The sequence below is a fragment of the Chelmon rostratus genome, chromosome 6 (assembly GCF_017976325.1).
Source record: "Chelmon rostratus isolate fCheRos1 chromosome 6, fCheRos1.pri, whole genome shotgun sequence".
NCBI lineage: Eukaryota > Metazoa > Chordata > Actinopteri > Chaetodontiformes > Chaetodontidae > Chelmon > Chelmon rostratus.
The window spans coordinates 20,621,538-20,645,601 of record NC_055663.1 but is presented as its reverse complement, the minus strand read 5'-3'; the positions used below and the strand labels follow the sequence as shown (position 1 = coordinate 20,645,601).

The window sequence follows — 24,064 nt, the reverse complement described above, 5'->3', positions numbered from 1 at the left end:
TTGTGCATTTTACATTGCCAACAACAGTAATACATTTGAGTTTGGTTTGAGTTTGGTTATTTTTCACAATATTTATGTCATTTTCCCAACCTGAAGCCTTTTGCACCGCCTCATTGCTCATCTCTGCTGAATCACTGTCAAATTGTTTGAGATTTTTCAGCTCTAACAAGCTTGGCTGCTGTTAACCATGTTTATACGACGCCATTCACTCGGGGCAGTTCTTCATTTAACCCTGAAAATGTGTTTTTAATGACCACATTTTAGGGTTCAAGCGTATCTCATTTCTGTCTCAGAATTTGCTCTGAAAGGAACGATAACAACAAATGAACAAGGAGAAAATGTGTAAGGACAGTTTTAAGGGCCGACATTAATCAGCTCCAGTGGCTCAGTAAAGAGAAGCAAAGACGGTGGATGGTGAGATTAGTGTTTAGGGACTGTTTACTGTGTTTAACACAGTTTAACTGCGTGTTGTTTACTCAAACCAAAAAGGATATGACAAGACCTGCCTTTAGAGACAGTAAAGTGTCTCTAAATCCTCCTTTGTGCCCTCTCAAAAACTAGAAACTCCTTGAGTTTGTGATGGGGTTCATAGATGTGAGCGGGTCTCCTCTTTTACATATTAGCTGCAACTTTAGATGTTTGATACAGGTCACAGAGCTTCACACGTCTCAGGCCAGGCTTGAAACGATACAACTTACCCTGCATTACAACTAGGCTTGCAAAGATTCTCCAAATTTCCTTCCCAGGGAAACTAAATTTAGAGAATTTTGCAAATTGTGCACAATTTTAATATAAAAATCTTACTTTTCAATAGTTATTTGTAGGTTCTGCTGCATGTTTTGGTTAGAAGTTTGCCCATTTAATTGAACTGTAACCATGACCTGCATTCAGCAGTGCACTCTTCTCCTGCACTGTCTGGGCCAAAGGACCACAGGCTTTCAGGTAAGCTTTATATTTAGTATATTTGATATTTTTATGATATTTCAGTTAACCAGGAGATGGGAGGCCGAAGCAAATTTTTCAGTTTACAAATTCACATCTTCTGCTATTTTTTTCTGTTTAATTCATTCTTGTTAAATGACTTCACTCATTTAACTGAAGTTGAACTCAACTAAATTGTTGATTTTTTAATGTCTATTAGAAGGGATTACAGTTGTGTCTGCTTATGATATGTAAAAGATTTGCTTTTATCTGCAGTAAATGCAGCCCTGTATGGGACAAGACTGTATAGACAAGAAGAATTTAACAGAGGAACAGAGACACATGTTGATTGCTGTCCATCAGTGCTTTGGTGAGGAGCAGCTTCTCCTTTTCCTGTATGATTAGTTTATAATGCATGTCTATATTGATGTTTTTGTGCTTTTGTAACCTTACGGCAGAACCGAGTGCTGACCATATGATCATTTTCAGAGTACTGCACCTTGATAAAACAGTCGAAGAAGAGATTAAGCCTTTCAGGCGAAGCCAAAGAGCTGAAAAAGCCAGCTCGGGATCTCTTAAAACCTGTTTCTTAGCAAACAATCGAACAGACATCATCAGATAACAGGCCTAAGTGTGTGATCATGAGTGTGCTACACAGTATAAAATCTTCTTCCTCATCTATGCAATTTATATTCACCAAGGACGGCACTTTACCACATGTATTTGATCCTCCTAAATCATTTCATTTCTATTAGTGCTCTAAAAACACAGTGGATACTCTTAATCCCTTCTTTTCTCTGTAAAGCTGTTAAATTCCAGATAAAACAATATATGTGCACGGCATCCTGTGTTGCTTCCTTGTCAGACCACTGTTGATGCTGTCTGTTGTGCCCTCAGCCTTCTGCGGCCATCGCTGTGTTTTCATGCATGTAAGCAGTTGGTGGAAAGCTGTGTTGGTGCATGGTGTTTATGCCGGAGGGAAATGCGATCCATCACTGGCTGGGGCTGTTAGCCAGGTGCCTGAGCACAGTCTTGCACAGTCATCCCGTCTCACCATCCTCTCTTTTATGACAGGCAGCTCAGGGATAGGCCTTCAAATTACCTTCCCCTGAAAAATAGAGCCTTACCTCTACACACTTTGAAAAGCAAACATATGTTTGAGTTAGAGGGAAAGTATCCACCGGCAAATCTAGATGTGCGGGCAATCGTAATTTTATAAATTAGAATTTGCAAGCACACTGGAAATTGAACCAAGAAGGTGAGCGTGGATATCAGTCCAGATCTCTGTTGGAATAATTAAGCAGTTGTGAGTACAAGTTACCAACTTAATATCCGCACGTCCTCACTTCCTGAGACGATCCAGCTTTCCTGAGATCACAATCACCTAATCTCCATGTAATTAGGAGGCAAGAAACAGTGGTGATGGGTTTTAATTACATTCACTCTCAAACAGTCTTTACACAGGACCAACAGCAGAACAGTGGAATTATATTAATCTGGGTAATATCTGTGTCCGTTTTACCTCAGGTCTGTGAGTGACTGACACATTGTTCCATCAATTATACAGTACTTGACCAGGTTAGGCCTGGCAATGAATGTGTGCAGTGTGTTTTTTTAGCTGTACATGTCATCAAGATCATTTTCAGCCCAGACAAATCAATAAGCAGCAATCTGTTTAAAACCAGTCCTTCGGCTAAAAGCTGCATGATTTTTTTTTTTTTACAAACGTTACGGTGCAGCAAAGTGGGGACTGAAACACAGCACTTCCAAGGTAGAAAGGGGTGAAAGAGGCTTTTGAGAAGAAGCATCAAAGGGAAAGAGGGCACACTGAAGACAGAGCAGAAAATGTGTGCAGCCTGTGGGGAATCCATAAAATCAAACAATCAAGCACACGATGATAAAAGTCTTTGAAACAAGAGAACTTAAAATACTCTGAGGCCAAAAGAATAAACATTCTGAAAAAGTTAGATCCTTATGACAGTGAGGCTGCATTTGGATACATATATTTATCTTCTATTCATATTTAATTGTTTATATGAATCATAGGTATTGTAGAATGAAACACAGAGGGTAAATCTTTGCAACGTACACTTCTTATACCAGTTACTGCCTTGTCTTTATGTGTAAAATCTCAACTATAACGGGCATTTATGTACATACAACATATGCAATACTGTAATGCTGGAGGTGGGCCCCCATGTACCAATGTTACTATTATCAATATACGATTTAACAGTTGACCAGTAGCTGCACTGCAAATTTTAGTCTTTACACCTTGAGAAACTGACCTTGATTAGAGCGTTAAGTAAAAAAAATAAGGATTTCTTTTTTCCTGTAATTTCTCTTTACTGTTTAACAGTGTTACAGGTCGACAGCTTAGCTTAACAATGACTGCATCTCAAAAACACGTATCCCATCTATATGTTTTCACTCGGTACAACAGTCTGTAAAAACTGTTACTGGCTACTGTAGAAATTTACACTATTCTGTTTTTAACAGCAACAGTTTGACATTTTAGGAAATCTGCTTACTTGCTGAAAGTTAGAAGAGAAGATGGTCTGTATGATAAAAAAAATGTATTTGGAGCCGGTTAGCTTAGCTTAGCTTAAGTCTGGAAATGGGAAACGGACAGGTAGGAAGATTTTGTTACATTTGGACAGAGCCCCATTTTTAGTTTTTATGCTAAGCTAAGCTAACTGGCCCCTGGCGGTAGCCTCAAATTTACCGGACAGACATGTACATGTTGTTCATCTTCTCACCTAACAAATATGCACATTTCCTAGAACATTGAACCAGTCCCTTAAGTATACAAGAGGCATTTGCTATCAAAGGTAACTGTGAATCTCTCCTGCACACATCACTTGACAAATCTTCTCTGAACGTAGCAGAGTGCTACGTCGAGTGCTGACGACCACAATGGCAACCAGGTGGTGAAGTATGAGTGAGGTGGAAGGTAGTGTTTGGCATGTTGGATACACCACCTATGTTCTTCTGAACTACATGTCAAGAAGTCAACAACTAAGCATGGTAACATGACATATTCTAGGAAATTTAGAATAAGGAAAGAGTGTTCATGTGAGGTAAAGGTGGCTTGTGTTGGATCTAAAGCTTAGAGGAGCGAAAGGAAAGACCGTTATACATGTCAGCCCTGAGCCTGGCCCACTCGGCCATCCTCTGGACGGAGCTTTTCTCTCGGGTGAGGATGCGAGTGACCTTCTTCAGCTTCTCCTCGTTCCTCTCCAGGTAACGGACGCCCTCAGCCTGCAGCAAGTTGAGCTTCTCCAGCCGGTTCTCATCCATGGAGATGTCTTCGCTCATGAAGGGGTTGAAGCGGAAGTAAGTGTCAGGAGGGAGGAAGGCGTCAAGCATGGCGTGAACCTCTGGAGGCAGAAATGGAGGTGAGCGTGAGGTCACACACAAAAAAAAAACCAAACATGCCATTTTATATCCAGACTAAAATCATAAACACACAGTTAATTTCCTAACAGTACCAGTATGTACAAACATTCAAATGTTGTGTTAGGAGTGAGAAGGGTGTGCAAAGCCAAAACTTGTGTGTCAGCGCAGTGACAGCATGTTACAGAGTAAACGCTCAGGGCTCAGAGTGCGAGGTGATACAGAGTGAAAATGTCTGGCTTGTCTGTCATCGTTGTTTTCAAACGCTCCGTCGGACAGGTTTAAAATCAACAACATACAAATGCATACAAACAGGCGGCGGGTAGCAATAACAGAGTAAATATGCCTGAAGGATCTGAAAAGGTGACGCTGGTTGTTTCTGTCTAAGTTCCCACAGTGATTCAGCAGTGCAGACTCCAGACGTGGATTCTGTTAGAACTAGCTGCTTTGAGGCTGTGGGGCAAAACTCCACAAGGAGTAATTTATCTAAAAGCTTATTTGGAGACTTTTATTGACTTTTATTCCTTGTATTTTTATAATCAGTCAATGTGCTGCATTACATTGTCGCATTTGGAAAAGTTACACACTGAAGAGTAAAAGTAAGATAAGCGCAATGACAAACTTGCTGTTGAATAGATACGTGTTTAATTCTAGAGATTAAATATGTTTTTCTACCCAATTATAATTCACTCCACATTCCAACATTTAGTCCTGTCAGTCGCAGACAGTTTGTTCCTGCTCCTATCAGCGACCAGTGTGAAGATCCAGACTTATCAGCATAGCAAGTTTGGTGCAAGCTGTTAAAAACTTTGATTTTCTCTCTCAGCAGAAAAGATTAGCATGTGGGCATTCGGCTGTTGATAAAAAAAGAATCAAAGTCTCTAATTCATTGTCTGCAGCTGTATAAAATTATTATATAACAGATTTGAGTCTTTGATCTTTACTAGCTAGCATTTAGTTGGAAAATCAGTTTACATGGTGACCAGATAAGTAATCTCCCTGGCTTCTTTTCTCTTTAAACAGCTTTGCAAGGGACCAGAAACAAAATAATCATACGAGCACTCCAGAATTACTGTACTTCAGAGAAAAACTATTCAAATCCAGACTCTGGCGAACCCATAAGTGAGTTAACAGCATGTATGAGTCTGAGCCACAAGCCCGCGCTGTGGTTCACAGCACATCTGTGGGTTCACTAAGCTGACTGCCACGGACTTCGACTACAGGCCACCATTTATCATAACTCACTCTAAGCATCCAAGCATGTAAGCAAGTAGGTTAAAGTTTAAGCATTTTTGCACCATAAACCATATAAAACAGATTATGGTAATACCAAAGAAAAGTGGTGAAACACAGCCACAGAGGTTTCATAAGAGGTTGTGAGTGCAAAGCCATCTCATGGGATCTCAACAGAGATGTGACTGGATCACTTATCAAGGATCAGCTTTCCCGAATACATTATTGACATAGTTAATGTACAGTGACTTCGCAGGCTGGTTTCAAATCAGCTTCATGACATTTCACCATTTTCTTTTATGGGCATAACCAGGTGGCTGCACAACGCTAACAACTGAACAGAACCTGAAATATTTTCTAATTGGTTGTTCAGCAATAAAAAAATCCAAGACTAGCCGACTGGAAACTCTATAGAGCAAGTGCATAAGAAGTTAGCTTGCATCAGCTATTTTGTTTGCCTGTTGTAGTGGCATTCAAATGTCAACATCTGCAGGTGTAAACTGCAGCTCCACCTTTTGGAGAACCTGTTTAGTGGCCCGCTAAAACATAACTGAGTGAGTATAAGACAGTTCCATCAGAAGCTCTGTTTACTTCTAAAACCCCTTGGATCAGCCTTATCTGTCCACAACAACAAACCGAGGCTCCACTGATACACCTAAGACAAAGTAGGAGGCTTGTCAACGCTGGGACAGGAGGGAAGCTTTTGAAAAAGAGAAAATCTGCGATAAACACTCTTGCTAATCTCCTGTTTCTAAACAACAAAGCCCATTGGAGGGCTGTGGAGAGCTTAATCCCAAATACAGGAGGAACAAGTGCAGAGAGGCATCTAGGTCACACGCTGCACCACGGCAGCAGCAACAGGGAGGGGACCGAGCCAAATTTAGGCACAGCAGAGGTGCCCATGTCCAGAGGTGATAAGGAGACGGAAGAGGTTGCCACTACAGAGAGCAACAATGGGACGTATCCAGAACAAAGTCAACCTGCAGTGCAGCGTTTTCTGCACTGGTGACATCAAAACCTAATTCCTTCCCACAGAAATGATACAGAAACAGACGGTATATTCATTCAAGTCTTTCTGATTAAAGTGTGTATTCATTTAATCTTCAAGTGCAGGTGAAATAACATAACAGGTAAGTAAACAAGCATTGCAAACAATGCTGATGCAACATTAGGTTACCATCTATTTCCATCCATCAATAAACTATCTGGCTTATTCCTGTTGGTGAGTTTCATCTTTTGGTCAGTGTTCCTCTGTGTTGATGCAGCTCGTCTGCATTTCGCATGTGATGTCATGACTTCTGGGACCTTTTTTCCTGACATATTATGCAGTTCTTGGACTAAAATAATCAGACATTTCTAACACTGTGCCAGTGGTGTTGCTTTGAAAGCTTCCATATGAAATGTTGTACTTCCACCGTAAAGTTGGGGGACGAACAATAGACAAATTTTAACAAGACTGATCATAATTAAAGCAGCAGAGGCCGAGATATCCTGAGTTTTATTTTCTGGTATGGGTCAAGCTCCAAAAATGGATCGATCCCGCACTTCCCATAATGCAGTGGTTCTCAAACTTGTTCTGGCAAGCATCCCTGCAGAAGGCAAAAAAATTCATTTACAATGACTGGGGGGGGGGGCGACTTACAAAAAAAGGATCTAAGTTGAGTTTTAGTGAATTAAAGGTCAGCATGATAGCATCAGCAAAATCTTTTTTATTGATAGATACATAATTCATGTTCATTGAACTTTGTTTCACTCCATATTTTCCCCCTGGTCATCCACAAGTCCCTGCCCTCAGTTTGTGAACCACTGCCATAATGCAACCGATAGCATTTTTCATTAGACCCCCCTTGCTTTGCACACTTTTCAAACTCCAGAACTCCAGTCTTTAACACAGGCTTTCCACTGTTAATGTGCAGCCTTCAACAGAAATGCTGAGCTTATCTTCAGGGTAATTTTCTCAGACTTAGGAAGCTCCCTTCAGAGCTACAGGAGACAAATTAAGCCATTTTTCAAGATATGTTTTCATTATTTTGTCTACCCACTGCGGAGCTACTTTAAAAAGATGGACTATCTAATATTGGAAGACGAACGATAAAGAACCAACCAAGATACAATCCAATAAAATAAAGGTGGAATAAAATTTAGCACTTACAGTCCGACAAGCTTGTGAAATGAAACCCTGAAAACTAAATTCCATAATGTACCTCTCAAGTGTTGCAGTGACTGTCACTTACCCTCGGTGTCTGTGGCGCTGCTGATGACATTGCTGAGTTTGGCTTTGAGGCTCGTGTGGGTGGTGCTGTTCTTGCCATGAGTTTCGAAGCGGCCCGTACCGAGTGAGACCACACACTCCAAGGGCGTGTTAGGCCACAAACACTTGCACTCATGGATCGCCAGTGCCGTGGGGTTGTTAATCAGCAGACCTCCATCCTGTGCACAAACAGAAGGAGTGAGAGACTCCGTTTACAGGCCCTGAATGTTTTTATATGCCAAGACCACAGTCAGCGTGACCAATTAATTGGCATTTCAATCTTAGAAAACCTTTCATGGTTTTTAACAGTCAATAGATGAAATTTTTGAAGAACATCTGATGAACAAAAAGAACAGATCAATGTGCAGTTACAGCGCTGTTTGTCCACAAAGCAGTTGTTTTTTCTCCCTTTTCCTCTCCCTCACAGTTTCAGTCAGACTGGCTTTGATATCGAACAGCCGCCCAGGAGTGCTTTTGCTTTGGATCCATAGTCTACCCAAGGCAATGGGGGAGTAACTGGAGAGGCTGTGGGGATTGTTGAATAGGCATGAGGCTGAGGGGCCGCGGGGCTGTGGGCTGGCAGCAGGATCAAACGCACAGGGGCCAGTCCTCATTAAAGAGGCCAGGCTGGGGGGTGGGAGCCGTGGGGCCCCAAGTGTCGAGGGACACACTCGGGGGAAGAGCGCTTGCTTATGTGACTGTGTGCATGTGCATGTTTGATCGAAAGCTCATGCCTGCTTAGAGTCAATGCATATAATGATGCGGGTACGTGCTTCTGACAGCATATGTCACGTGAATTCACAGACATTGAGCCTTCGAGAGCAGAGGGGAGGGGACAACCCATCTTTCCAGCATACTTTAGCAGCGTTGCAGCCTAACGACAATTCTGTACGAGCAGACAGCGTCATGGGAAATACGAGGGCTGCTACCGAGGCAAAGGTCTGCTAATCATCCAGGGAGCTGGACTGAGAAATTGTACTATAAATTCAAAAACCAGGAAAATAGAATTGCAAGGGGACTTGTAGTTTGGGGGCACTGCATCAATAACAGCTCCCATGATAGCAGACGCTATGACTTGCTGTGGCTTTTAACACAGTAGTTCTATATGAAAAGTTTGTGTAACACTGAGAAATGACAGGTTTTCCTTTGGGCTGTCTGTACCAAACTTTCATGAAAATCAATCAATAGTTGAGACATTTCACTAAAATACAAAAATGTAAACCTTATGGTGGCACAACAGAAAAAGCCAGGGGATCAACAAAATGACTGGGATTCATCCTCTGGGAACCACGAATGTCCATGCAGCATAGTTGATGTGGTTGTGGATCTACATTGCCATCCATTGAGCCACGTTGCTAGTGCAGCTAAAAATGAAGAAATGTCAAACATTGCAAAGGCAAATGTCTCCAGCTCCTCTGAGTAACACTGAAAGAGGATCTTTCTATGATTTAAAAAAAGTAATCTGTTACGATAAATGCACTGTATGAATCATTTAAAACCTTATAGCTAGTTATTAAGAGTATTCCCTGTGAGAGCCAGAGCCTGAGAGAGCACCGATCTCACTGGCTGAAACGGAAGCCACAGAAAGAGGGTTTAACTCTGCCACCAAGCATGGAAGAACTGCTGAGGCAGCCATTTGTCCAAAGCACGTCATTATGCACCAGTAGGGTGTCTGGCAAATCAAGAAATGAATCACAGCAAAGGGAGAAATGCCTGGATTGGAGTTGCTCCTAATGGAGACTTAGAGGGACTTGCACTGTCGTGAGCACCAGACGAGCCCAGCTGGAAACAAAACAACTAAGCAGTTTTTGTATCACTCACACCACTGTGAGAGGCTCCATTTTCTGAACTCAGTGGCAATTATGGCAACAGTCTGGGTCCAGTCATGGGTTCTTTGTGCTCATAGCTGGGGGCAAGTTTCACAAGCACAGTGGCCGGCCTCGCACACAGAGCAAAGGAATGTAACATTAGAAGCCAACAGCACAAGGCTCTTGTGAGCTGGGAGTTGAATGCTATATCTTGTCTCCATTTCAGTGCACCTGCTCGGGCAATTCAGAGCTGCTGAACATAGTCGAGGCTTTCAAGGAAAGTCTGGTTTTCTGGCAGTGAGGACACTTTGTGGTGCCACCGGAAGGCTGGTAGGTTTTCTTTGTGTGTGGCACTCAGAGCTTTTCGAAGAATCAATACCTAGCGTCCGTCAACAACTGTCATGAACAAACAAGTTTCCTTGAGGAAGATGGTGCCAGGCTAAACCTACACTGAGAAGAGGGGTCTGGGCTCTTTAAAATCACTATTCAGTGATACATCCATACTTGGCCCGCTGCCACACTCTCATAAGGGTTTCCTGAGGCCAGGGCATATTCCAAGAGTTAAGTTAGAAACAATGACCTACTTTGGACAAGCTGCAAATGAGATTTGCATACAAAAATGGCCAAACTCAAGTTGTCTGTCAAGCACGCAGCATGAGGCAAAGCAAAGGTCACTTCCATTTGCGAGGATTTGGAGCTGTAATGCTGCTCAGACTTACAATCAATGTGAAAAAACGCGCCATGTGTCAACGGATAAATGTCCTCAGAGGGTACACCCCGTTAGTCATTACCACCTGACGGAAATCTAACCTCAGAGTCTGAACGGAAGCTGAATTTTGGAAATGGCGAGTTTGAATCCTGCCTTCCTGAAAGGCTTTAATGCCTTCCTTTGACAGCGTTCCTTGATTCCGTTCGAGCCTGTTTGTTGATACTCCAGAGGATCGCAGCTCCCGTGGCCTCGCCTTTGCCCCTCAGGGTCTATTGGCTGATTCACAGATCAGCTCCTTCTTTTCCTGCAGCTCGAATAAAGCGTGTTTTCAACTAATTAGGGCTCCGACACCTATGGGAAGATATTTCACTTCTTCAGATATCCAATTAAACTGAAATACGGCTTTAAAAAGAATCTTAGAGCGTATTCTGAAATGAAACTACTGAGACGATACCAGCCGCGATAAATAAACAAAATTAAGACATGCACGATTTACAGGTCCCTTGCATTGCTGTTTGAAATTCCTCCGCTGTCATTAAGTCCTGGGTGCTTATCTTCATTGTGCCAGTTTAGGCAGTCTTAGAGGGAGAGAGCTGATTTGAATAGGAAAGAGGTGCTATCGTCAGGATCAGCAAAAGTCATTTCACGCCCCAGTGTATGTCAGCTCCCATTAGCTGGGACAGCAAACTTCATCCTCTTCATTCAGCCTGTGTGCCTCTCTATCTCGCTCTCTAACCCGTGGTGAAGCTTCAATGCTGTCTTGTGCGGGGGTCATTATGAGCGGCCACAGCACAGAGGAGAACAGAGCACTTGCTTAAATCTAAGTGAGGTGAGCCTTCGACATGCATGTGATGCAGCGTTGACATCACAGTGCCAGCGAGCAGCTGTAGTCATTACAATTTCTTCTTTGGCGTTTCTGACAGGGCTGGACTGAGGGTCACTCAGCTCTGTTGTGATTTATTACAGAGGCTCAGCCGCTGAGGCTCCCTTCTCTCACATGACTAATTAGGGAAGCATTACATAAGCCATTGACATCTGATTATGCCTGTCACAATAACCACTGTTTTCCAGAGATGCTCATTCCATCGATAAAGAACATAAAAGCCGCTATTGAAAAAAATCTTTTGTACTCTCAATACTTCTCAATCTAAATGAACCAATTGCACATGAAAGCAAGCTCTCTCAGTCATTGTCTGTGCAATCAGAAAAATAAATCTGCTCATTGAGTCCAATTAATTGCCTAAACGGAATCCAGTCCACATAAAGGCCACCTCTGTCAGGATGTGAGGACGAGAATGACAACAGTGTTAGTGTGCTGAGTGACACTCTTAAGTGGCGGCCAGAGGTCTCCGTGCCATGTTATGTGATTACACCGACCAGTTCTCCTCTTCGCCTTTTTTCGCTTTATAGGCCCCAAAGGTCGCATTGAGGTTCAAGTCATCTTCCCAGGCTGTCAATAGAGGAGGGACCCATCTGTGTGAGTGCCAGCTTTGCCTCAGGCAGGCAGAGAAATTGAGATCTACTGTGCACAGTTACCTTCTCTCACACACTGGGTGAATACATGACCACACATGTGCAGTCAGTATTGGAACAATGAATCATCCCTGCTGGCTGTAGTCATTCAGATTAAACTGTGACAATTCCTGCAGTGATATAAATGGGTGCAGAACCCCCTTGCTCATATTTACTCAGCCTAGATTCCTAGGGGCTTTATGTACATATTTGACAACTTCATATTTGAAAGCATAATTTTGCTGTCTGTCATAACAAGTCACCTACTGGGTAATTTAAAGCTAATTTCCCTGCTGCACACGAGAGGTCACAGAACACATACACACAGTTGCATATCAATGCATTGCAATGGAAGGTTTAAAGCTGTGATTTGTTTCCAGAAATCTCATCTGGAGCCACTGCAGTGAGAATCCTGCTACGTGTGGTGCAGCACTGCGAGAAGGCACGGCGGTTAGAGACAGAGGAAGATGCAGAAAAGCTTTCACGCCAGCAGTCAGTCAACATAATCAGTGCACCGGCCTAATCCCTAAACAAGTGTGCCAGTGCAATCAAGTGGCAGTGCATATGTATATAACAGAACAAAAAGGGCAGTCAGTGGAGGAAACAAGTGAATTAAAGTGACAATGTGAGAATCCATTTGTGTGCGTTAATACCTGAGGGACAAGGATCCTGAATCCGGGAGGAGGAAGCTGTCTGCGGCAGGGCTCATAAGTCTGAGCTCCATCCTCCAACAGCCTCCAGGCCCAGCTCTCAGGGCTTAACACAGGAGGAGAGTGAGGAGTGAGGAAGAGACTAAAAGCTCAGGTTTATACTCCCTGTCGCCTCTCTGAATCCACAACCTCTCCTCTCCTTCTGTCTGACTCATGTGAGAAGCACTGCGGTGCTGAGCATGTAATTCATGACCAATAACTTCACCTCCAGTGACCTTTAAGAGGAAATGAAAGAGAAAGGAAAAGGGTGGACCAAAAGGTTATGATTTTGTGAACTGCACTTTTGGTATGCCACTTAATTATGTGAGACCCTGTGCCCCTTCCTCCTCTTTTCTTACACAGAATCTGGGTTCTTTAGCCAAAGCAGCCACATTTAATGGCTTCTGAGACTCATTTCTGACTCATTCCTGCTGTCATTCATTAGCAACAAAAAGTATGGGAGTGCTGATGTGACCTACTCTATTTCAGACTGTGTGAAGTCTTTCCTGCTGCCATGTTGGGGCTCTCAAGTGCTCGCACTGGGGGTGGTGGCACACTGATCCCATGCCTCCCATCGAATGCTGGCAGAGGTGGGCACAAAACATGCTCCCATTCCTCCCCATCGCCTCAGGAGACGCCATGGCAACTAGGCGGAGAAAATCGGGCCCTCCTCGCCATTCTACGCATGCCCTGGCATCCATTGTGAAACGTCTGAAGTCTTCTCCTTCTGTGTTCTTTAGCGCAGAGATAACAGAGAGCTTTAATGTGGAACCTCCCTCCCTTCATCTCCTCCTTTTTTTTTCGGCTCTTTTCCCCCTTGTTCCTCCTCACTAAGGCATCCTCGCCATGGCTATGGTAGCAAGTGTGAGGCTTTGATAAAAACATGACTGCTCTGCTTCAAAGGTCTTGCTCCAAGTTACAATTTCCCCTGCATTACCCGTCTAAATCTGGCTCCAGTCCGCACAATCACAGAGACATCAACGAACAATCACAACTTTCTTGAAATGCAGCTTGAGAATTCCGGCATTCGCTCAGCACATGGCATGGCACCTCTCCTGCGCTCACCGTACAAAAGGAAGATTGTTTTCTGGCCTGAATTAAGTGGAAAAACTCTGTGGGCGTTCGTGGAAAAGAGCGAGATGACTCTCCCTCTGGGGAATCCTGACGTCACACAGACAGCATGTTATGCTCTCGAGCGGTTTCACTGGCTCAAGTAGACAGCAAATAAAGCCATCAAGCTGGGTGGCATTTTGAAGATTGTTGGGTTCACATGGAAGCTTATCATAAATGCTGTCCTTTGGCTTTGTCTTAGATTACACCGTCCATTCAAAACTCACGAAGATGATCCTTTCAGTATTTTCATCCCGGTTTAAATTAGCTTTAGCAAATAAGCATCTGCTTTATCGTTGAAAACTGAAATAAGTTAAATATATTACTTTACAGATTAATTTTCTCAAAAACTGACACAAAGACACAATGAGTGCTTCTAGAAGTTGTTTCATTATATTTTTAGCCACAGCAGATGAAAAACTTAAGATAAAGAAGCTGTAAAGACTCCTGACTTCAACAGAGGAATTGTCTTTCAGGAAGCACAAACACGGTGCCAACCTCAATGTTTGCATTCATATGAAACAGAAAACTGAGCTTTTTGCAATATGCAGACATTTGTAGCCTAATGTCAAAATGTCAAAACTGCGTTGTTTGGAAGAGCAAAACACAGCAAACAAAAATTCTTCAGTCATGGTGAACACAGGTAAGGCAAATATAAAAAAGGACAGAACTTGGCACAAATGAACAAAAGCTCAAATCACACAGGAATTGCCAGTCAAGGCAAAACACCTCCTTAAAATATTCTCTAAAGATTTATTAGCCTGAGAAAAACATGAGCAGGGCAAACAAAGTACTTGTTACTAAACCAGGACTGAAGCTCTCTTTCTCATTTCATTCAGTTTTTCATTTTTTTCTCAGAAATGAAATGAAAATAAAGTGCAAATATAACTGGCTTCACTTTAAATGTGTTAAATATTTTAACTACTGATGGTGTCTCATCTTCTCACGGTGTGAGGTTTCCTGCTGGCGCTTAACAGAGTTTGGAAAAGCAGTTCCATAATTAGACTGTCTGTCTTTTCATTCTAACGAGGCAGATGTAGCAGTTGTGTGTGATGAAGGAAGCGCAGCACTGGGATAATTTATGCATCTCAGAGTAGGGTGAGACCTGCTAGACGGTAAGCTGGGGAAATCTTCCACCACAGGTGGGGTTTCATCAGCCAGTCTCTTTCATTCTCTCCCCCCGAACTTCCCCATTCACCAACACAACTAACACGGCTTCCAATTAAGAGTGTGGGAGCGTGCCGACATGGGATATTGCCTTTGATCCAAACACATGCTCATTCACGTGTGCTGTGTCTACGTTCAGTTTGTCAGTCTTTCGACCACATCTGTGTTTGAATGTCAATTGAAGAGATACTGACATCTGGATGCGACAGGTCAAACGCAGGCTGCATCAACTGAATACTCAAACAGAAGTGGAACATAATGACTTGCAGCTATGTTTTTCTGCATGCTTTTATCTCTTAAGGAAAATTCACATTTACATGTTTTTCTGCTCATGTGACTTCTTATTTCTTCTTTGTTCTTTACTGACTAAGCCCTGAATGTAAAGGTAAAGGCAAACAGAGTAGCTATATATATTGATCAGCAAAACAGTAGAGTGGAGTGGCGGTTTGTTAGGTTACTGATGGCTAATGCATACCTGTTTAGAGGAGACGGCTGTAAGTGTGTCTCACTGCGACTCTACCCCTCACTCTCCTGTCAAAATGCAACTGACTGGAAATAAACACTGACAGGATGGAAATGCAGTTCCTCCCTCTCACTTGCAGAGGATTTTTCTCATTAGGCTTCTCGAAATCCTTTAAAATCTCCACCGACTGCACAAGGCATTTAAATCCACAATAAGCCCTGTGTTACTGTAGCAGGGGACTGCAGTTAAATTGCCACTAGGTGTGTAAATATATGGTGTGAATGTGAAGCTGGGTGTGAAAGAGAGCATCAGTACAAAATAGACCTTTACAGGAACGCTCAACATGAAATATCACAATATTTATCTGGCTAAGCAAAGGTCTTCAAGCAGCGTGCCGTGAGGGAACCTGTTTGTACACTCTTTTCGTGCATCATGGCCAAACAGTTTGGAGTAGTACAATTTAATAGAGAGAGTAGAGTAGAAATAATTGTAGTGTTAGAACAGCCCTGTAAGGGAAAAATACTAAGACTTTTACCAATATGATACAATAGTCCCTAAACTCATTTTCTGAAACTGACTAAGGCATATTAATTGGACTCATTTTGACCAAAGTAACTCAGGGGAAAATGCTGGTTGATATGTGTGATGGTTCAAGAGATACGAGTGATTTTTCTGAATTATGTGTTTTCCAATTAAAGCACTTTTTGTCATCAGAAAGTGTCTAGTCATGTGGTGGATGAACACATTTTCACAATTCAAGACGAAAACATTAAAAATTGAATGAATACCAATTAAGTCTGTCTGTCTCTGTCTCTGACACCCCCTGACAGCTATTGGCGCAGCTACATTTTGACTTCTCTTGACTCAAGGAATTAAAAAAGAATGAGGAAAAATTAAGCTTGGTGATACATAAAATGCTTCAGTGGAGTTACAAGCCAAAAATAGAGGTTAAATATTTGACTGGTACGAGTACAACTGACCCTAAAATGTGTGCATGCAATGTTTGTATGCATGTCTGGATGGACCTCTCGTAGTGTGTCGATTGCTGACCCATCAGTTCTGAGGACTTCCACAGAAAAAGGCCCATAAGACAACGTTCTGTAACACGTGTTCTATTTGTCTGTAATGGTGTAAAAGCATCAGCTAAAGACTTAAAGTCCACTGTCATGATGAGTATGATCACTCTCCCTCTTCTATAACCAACAAATGGCTGCTGCCACCCTTTCCACTGCCCTGTTAGTGCTGTGATTGGGACTAACCTGATGGACGTCATTTCCCAAAGTGAACTCCTGGAAATATCCAGGGGCTGCTGACGTAGCACGGATGGCCTGCCAGAGTTGGTGCTGGCAGCCCCCTAGATAGGGAGCGCGCACCCCGGGCAGCAGGTTGTAGTTCCTGAACACATAGGCCTTCAGAGGAGTGCCCCGGTTCACAATGGTGCTCACTGCTGCCACCTACAGGTAAAGGCAGTGACCTGCAAGGTGACTTTTCCTTTTCAGCATGAAGCAGCATTAAACATGTAAAATGCAGGCACAACATCTGGACTGACATTCTGACAGCTTAGTTTAATATCATCTCTGTTCTGTGAGCCTCAGAGGAGTCTGCTAACATATGAAATCCAATATACATTTTTACCATCACTGTCCTATATGACTTTGGAGCATTTCCCTTCTGCTTGTCATGCAGAGATATGCAGGGCAGAAATAGAGAAAGGAGCTTTCTTTTTAATACCTCACTGAACAAGGTGAGGCAAAGGCTCATTGGTCAGTGCCAGAGCAGAACAAGAGGGAAGAATGAGTCAGACCATCTTCTAAGGCTCACCTTGGGGCATTCGGGGTTTCTTGAAGTCTCTACCAGGAGGTGAGAGCCCATTTTCTCTCTGTGGAAGGGAAGATAGGATGATGTTATTTTCTGGTTTAGTGAATTTTGGATAGCAGTATGACTTGATACAGATTTCCTTCTGTAAGCTTCACAAAATCCCCCTGCGCATCAGTTAATGGAGCTTGAAATCATTTTGTGATCGACTTAATTATTTTTAAAAGGACCAATTCTACTGCTCCGAAGGTTTTTAGGCCATTTACAACAACCTATGTGTGCTGTAAGTCTGACTGCTTATAATACATTTGGTTTTTATCCTTTATTAGTAAAATTCTAATAATTTACTCCTTATATCATGTGAAAGTTGAAATTCGCATCAGGTTATCTATCACAGTGAACGTCATGTCTGCTTCTATAGTTATCAAAGACACATTATTGTGGCAAGGCATTACAGACTTTGCAAATAAATGTGCAATTTAAAAAGCATTTTTAAAAGATGCAATGTTAACATAACTTTGCAAAAACAAAGAGCTGATGGATTTCTAGACTTATAATTTCAGTTAAGGACCTCCAAAATCTCTGTATGTTTAATTTCATAACGTCGTGAAAATTACCAAGGTTCAAAAATCAAAGAATCAAAGAAAGAAAATTACATAAAAAATTAAAGGTTTGTGAAGAGTTTCACCACATTCACAGCATTTTAACATGGCTCCACTTTAACAAAGCACAACCACCCCTGACCTGAGGATGTTCTCCCAGGCCTCGCTGTCATAGAAAGCATGGCTCCAGCCCATCTTCACGGTGCCAACAATGACATTCTGCTTGAAGACATCCGAACCCAACTTCCGGTAAAGATCATCACACTCGTTCAGCGGGATTTGGAACACACCCAGCAAGAACCCGAGTATAGCACCTGAGAGAAAACCAGATGTAAACAGTCAGAGAGGGAAAATGACGGAGATGTGCTGGTAAATGAATCATTAAAAGCATATCTCTGTAGGAGAGCGTAAGCATAAGCGCTTTAGTCCCTCCTTTGGGAATGCAACATGGTAGTCTTGGTAATAAGCGAGCAAACGTTGTTCTGTTACTCTCAAGGTGTGGTGTTGATGCGAGGTTAATTGCCTGAAGGATTATCTGTTAAGAGTAACATAGGACGTGCAAGGGGGTTAACAAGGCTGTCACACTATCGGAAGATACATGTCAGCTCCTTTATGTCCATGATTAAGGAACTTTGACAAGATTTCCAAGCTACAACAGTGCTATGAGGGCAGAGATGGAGTGTACCTGAATAATGTGAGTGATCAAACAAGCCAGATGTGGCCCAGATGGGTTTTACATGTGCGGACATCATTCAATCTAGCGGGCGGATTACATTATGCTTTGACAAAATTGACTAAGTGTGAAAATAAAGTACCACCAACTGGTGGAGATTAGGACTGAGAGAACTGACAGGAAGTGGGAACAAACAGAAACTTCTGGTAGTGATTAAAGACCAACGTGTCCTGCAAATAAAATGCAGTTTTTAATCTGCTGTGAAGTGAAACCAACAAAGTGGCAGATGGAGAAGACAATGTGAGGATGGTCCACAGCACCACCGTGTGGTGATTTTACACTAAGGGAAAAGTATAAATCCACCTATTACATATCCTCCAATATCTGAAAGCAAATGAAGCTTTGTCATTTTAAGAAAAACATAATTTTATAATTCATCCAAGAATATGGAGGATTTTAAACAGTTTCGCTGTGGCCTTAGCAGCACGGTTGACATTAGACTGGTGTTGTTAGTGAAATTGAGGTCAAAAGAAGTAGAGCAACAAATAGGTCAGAGTGTGATCAGTGCTGCCAGTCCAGCCTGCAATGCTATTCTCTCATAAACCAGACACACACATAGACATACAGAGGTAGGGCAGGAGGACAACGCACCTGTGCTGACACCACAGATATAATCAAACAGTTTGTAAATAGGTTTGCCAGTCAGGGCTTCCAGCTTGTGTAACGTCTGAAGTGCAAGAATTCCCCTGAAAGCACAAAGTCAGACACAGACATACACACAGAGCCATAAATGAATAAGACGACAACCACGGCACGCAAATTAGCCACAGAGTGACAGCTGATTGATTTTTCAAATAGAATAACAAAGACAAATGGGAGATAAGTCCCTTTCTAGTTAACTAAATGTTTCTCAAGAATACATTTACTTGACAGAGTGAAACTGCTAATAGAAGCAGTGAATTGCTTTTCACATGGCCTTGGCTGCAGTAAATGCCATTTAGTTCTACTTTGAAAAGACTCAACATCAGTGACTCTGATCTTCCAATACAAATAATAAAAAAAAGAGCTGAGCTTGTACCTTAATCCTCCTCCATCTATGGACAGGATCCGGATGCCCCGGCCTTTAACAGGGGTATGGTAGCCAACCAGAGCGAGGGCTTCTCTAACTGCTGCCCTCAGGCCTGGGTCATTGGCCTGTTTCAGACGCAGCAGGCAAGGGATAACCTTCTCCTACGGAACACATAAACATACTGTGGCAGTCAGAATAATACATCTGACAACTGCTGTACCCTCTATCCCTGTATTTGTTTACACCACCGGTCATACTGCATTGTTCCTATGCTACTTGTTTTCTTTCAGCATGCAGTTACCCAAACAAGGGCACAAACAATCAATGCTTCCTGAACGAGACGTCGATCCCACCGTCTCTCTCCAATTGATTGGAAATTGACAGGTTTTGCCATTTTGCAAGTCACTTTTATTAGAATGAATTCAGCAAAACAAACAAGGTGGGATCATTTGCAATGAAACTAAATGCATATCAAACCTCCACTGACATGAAAGCAGATCTTGGTGTTGGTGTTTTAAGGCTGACCACACCTTTAAGACCTTGGACAATGGGTAAATTAACAGGACACCTTAAAGCTACTACAGACAGAATTGGCAACCCCCTCTGGAGATTTCTGTATGTGAAACTGTCATGATGTAAATTGAATGACAGTTTTGGGATGTTAGTGGGGAGTCAGAGGACATTATTTTTCCTCATAGCACAACAACATAAAGACCAAATTCAGGTCAGTCAATCACCACAACTGTCTCCTTTATTTCTGTTGCCATTTGCAAAGAAAATTACTCTCCCAACAATATGTTGAGCTAAGCTGTTCTTGATTTTTATATAGAGGACTAACCTTCCTCACACTCGTAAAACGTGGCCTTGGTTTGAAATAGGTCATCACTGAGTATGTTCCAGACACCATCACAGATTAGACTGAGACATAAATAAATGCTGCAGTATGCAGTCTGCATGTAGTTGCAGGGCTCTTGACATTTTGCCTGGCATAGGAAAATTCTCAAACACAAGCAGAGGGTGATTATGTGCATGATTTGCATGCTACAGCTGTTCAACAGTCCATGACCGATATAACACTATCATGTATGCATAGGAATAAGGCTGCTGTAAACACTGTCATTGTTGCTTTTGATATGTCATATCAGACACGTTCCATTACATTTTGTATTATGTAAAAGAAAAAGGAGAAAAAAATCTGTTCAAAATTCTCACCTTAACAGCAACACCACTCGTCTCTGGAAACTCCAGGAGATGGTAGCTGAGGTCCTCCACCCTGTTGATGTAGACCCTTACATCTGACGCCCTGTGGAGGCCCTGTACCAGAGCCCGAGTTCGATTGTCCACACTCACCCTGGCAATGATCTAGGAGACAAAAAATGTGCAACCTGTCAGCTAAACATTAGCTCGTTGTTTCAACCTGAAAATATGCATGGCTCATTTAAAAAATAACTAATTTTTATCTACAACATGACACAGTAACTAAATAATCTATCATTGTTTCATTTCTTTCTCATGTAATCTTAGACCAGGATGAGAGACAGTAAATGAGAAACCCATTATACAACACAAAACTACAGTTAACAGGACTGACAGTAAGTTGATGACAAACAAAGCTTGCTTCAGCTGCATGAGCCAGAACCCAGAAACTGCTTTAGTAGCAGACTTTTGCATCTCCATGTGCATGTTTGTAAAAAACAAATCAATTTATCTATCATCTAAAAGTAAACTGGGTTATAATAACTTTACTGAAAATGATCCTAAAGGTGAGGCAGCCCCTAAAATCCAACCGACAGTAGAGGATGGTCAAATCCTGAACACATCAGTGACAAAACTCTTATAATTGCAATTTATTGTCCACAGTCACATTCCTTTTCAGTAGCTATGACTACATTTCAGTACCTCTGGCCCTTGGATTACATGTAACAGAACTAGATAATAACCCATCTGTTTGTAACATCAATCTACTGCATTTCATCATGTTATTAGTGCCTGCTTAAAATGATTAAATCACAAAAAACTTTGGGATTATATAGGATGTCAGCTGTGTTTATATATCCACATAACTTAGCATACAAGTGTGGCTTGGCCTATAAAGTACACACCCTCTGTGGCCCTCTAACTCCACAAGGGGGTTATTTTTTAAAATAGATTCCCAAAACCCTGCCAGCATGTCAGCAGACTACACAACCATAAGACGTATAGAGTAGCATATAGAGTAACAAGAGGTCTGGTGAATGTGTGGACAGCAGGAACCCTCCCATACTATAGCAGACACTCAGAACTATCTGATTACCTACCCTGATTCTAAAAAAAAGTTTGGGCACAGTGTTAAATATAAATGAAACAGAATGTGATTACTTGCTAATCCTTTTTGACATATATTCAATTGAAAGTAGTACAAAGACGATAAATGTAATGTTTTACTTCATGAGTATCATTGATTTTTGTAAATAAATGTATCTGCTTATATATTTCAAACTGGGAAAGGTACAGAATGCTGCAAAAAAAAAATAAATGTTTCGAACATTCCCCAGGTAAACAAGTTCATTGGTGTCGTTGTATCATTATTGATTCACAAGCAAGGATGGAGCGAGGTTCACCACTTTGTGAACACATGATTGTATAAAGGATGTTATTGTATGGGCTCAGGAACACTTAGTAAAACGGTTGTCGGTAAACACAGCTCATTTGGAAATCTTTACGCTCTGTTTTTAATTTACATTTTACACAGCTTCCCACAGTTTTTGGAATCAGGGCTGTAAAAGCCCAACAAAATATGTGCTGATTGAAAACCTTACTTTTTACAGACCTACCTTCTCCCTTTGAAGCAGAAGTTTCTTGGCTTTCTCCTCTGCAGTCTTCTGCTCTTTACTAATGATGGCCTCAGCCTGTTTGACTGGTGCATCCACAGACTTCCTCTCCACCACTGCAGCGCTTTTGGACTCTACTGTCCTGAACTTGGGGACCAGGGGAGCAATGTAACTTCCCACAAAGGCTTGTACAGTAGGAGCTGAGTATGACAGGTAGTGTCCTAAACCCTTCTTAACGGACGGTTGGGTAACTGAAGCAGGCGAGTCTGTTTTATCAGACACTGGCATGAGGTCACTAGTTTGTTGACCCTGAGAGGAGGCAGACGAATTGCCGACATTGTCCACTTTCTTGTCCTGAGTCTTTGTGCTGATGCCAAAGTATGAGTTGATGTGATGGGCTAGGTAGTTATAAGTCTCATCCAGGCTGACGGGAAAGGTGCTGGGATGGAAAAGTGCTGCTGTTTGTTTGGAAGTTGTGCTTTTGCTCTCTGTATCATGTAGTGAAGGTTTAAGCTCCTCTTGCTTCCTGGCACAAGTGGCTTTGACAGCTGGAACAACACGTCTCAGCCTTTTCTCCTTAGGTTCACCCACAGTCAGATCTGTGGCACTGACAGTCACTTGGGAAGAATTGTGAGGATGGGTGCAGGTAGTGGCACTTGCATCAAGTGTAGCAGCAGAAGTAGGACTAGAAGGACTGGCAGAAGGTGAGTCACATATGGGTTTAGGTGCAGTAGACGTAGAAGGGGTAGCAGCATTAGTGGGAGCAGGTGTGACTGCACTCTCATTAGCTTTTGCCGTTGATTCAACACTAGTGTCAGCCTTTTTCCCAGCCTTTAAAGCATTAGGCTTAAGTCTGGCGATTCTGGAGAGAAGTTCTGTATGTGTGCCGCTCACAGCTTTAGAAACTGTGTCCAGAGTGTTCCTGACCCGCGACATGTGTTGGCTCAGACCAGCAGACCACCGTGAGGCTGAAGTGTTCAAATACAGGGTGCTGGTGTGGAGACCAAGCCTTTGTCGAAACTCATTAGCTTGAAAGAGCCATCCCTTACGCCTTGTGATCCTCAGGTGGTGGATGTGCCTCCAGCTGAGAAGGCCAACCTTGTGACGACAAGACTGTTGTACATGAATCCTGCAGTGAGAGGTACCAGACAAGGGAAGTGATGCTGCTGACTTGCAAGCATGTGATTGCGACGAATGATATGCTCTGCTTACTTTCCCCCAGGTATTTGGAGCCCATCTATGACTCATTCTTTCAGTTCACAGGGGTTTGTGCCATTCATTGCAATGTTAGATCTATTCTGTCCCTTTTCATTAGCCTGGTGATGAAAAACAAAAACAGTGATGGCTACATGAAAGAAAGAAAACATTAAGAAAGAAAATGGTGAAAGTGACATGTGAAATAACAATGCAAACTGCTCCTAAATCTAGCATTGTTCAGTTTCTTCTTTGGTAATAGATCCTGAGAGGGCAACAAAATAGCTAACTTCTACGGAGGATCGCATTTCAACATCAGCAACTAGCTGTTAGCTCCGCAGCAAGCTAACTCGCTAGCATTCATAAAGGCCACACAGAAAATAAAAAAGCATACCAGCCATTTTATGTCGTCGTATTATGACAGCCAGGAATCCTTATCCATTCTCATTAAGTTGCCATCCTTCCTTTACGTTAACAATAAAGTCAAACAACGTATGATAACAAATACAGCCATTCGACCTGACGCTGCTTTCCAGAAAGACGTGACAACGTCAGTCAAAAGAAAAACAATGGTCACATGACGCTCTATGGGCTTTGCAATTGGCTGTATATCACTCGACCCCTTAAATTAAGTCTGTTGAA

General features: G+C 42.3%; 1 protein-coding gene across 3 annotated transcripts; it reads right to left on the bottom strand.

The window, feature by feature from the left end:
- Positions 1-2,349: 2,349 nt before the first annotated feature.
- LOC121607915 (calcium-independent phospholipase A2-gamma-like) lies at positions 2,350-23,956 on the bottom strand. 3 transcript variants are annotated; one of them, XM_041938954.1, is made up of 10 exons: positions 23,817-23,956; positions 22,232-23,544; positions 20,631-20,780; positions 19,428-19,579; positions 19,001-19,095; positions 17,819-17,990; positions 17,081-17,138; positions 16,519-16,713; positions 7,785-7,980; positions 2,350-4,301 (listed from the first exon to the last, which is right to left on the bottom strand). In XM_041938954.1, the coding sequence occupies exons 2-10, from the start codon at positions 23,474-23,476 to the stop codon at positions 4,024-4,026; spliced, it is 2,541 nt and encodes an 846-aa protein (XP_041794888.1). In that variant the 5' UTR covers positions 23,477-23,544; positions 23,817-23,956; the 3' UTR covers positions 2,350-4,023. The 3 variants fall into 3 exon arrangements, with proteins under 3 accessions (XP_041794888.1, XP_041794889.1, XP_041794890.1); XM_041938955.1 differs by having other exon boundaries at positions 22,232-23,357; positions 23,817-23,950; XM_041938956.1 differs by lacking the exon at positions 23,817-23,956 and having other exon boundaries at positions 22,232-23,357; positions 23,441-23,508.
- Positions 23,957-24,064: the final 108 nt, after the last annotated feature.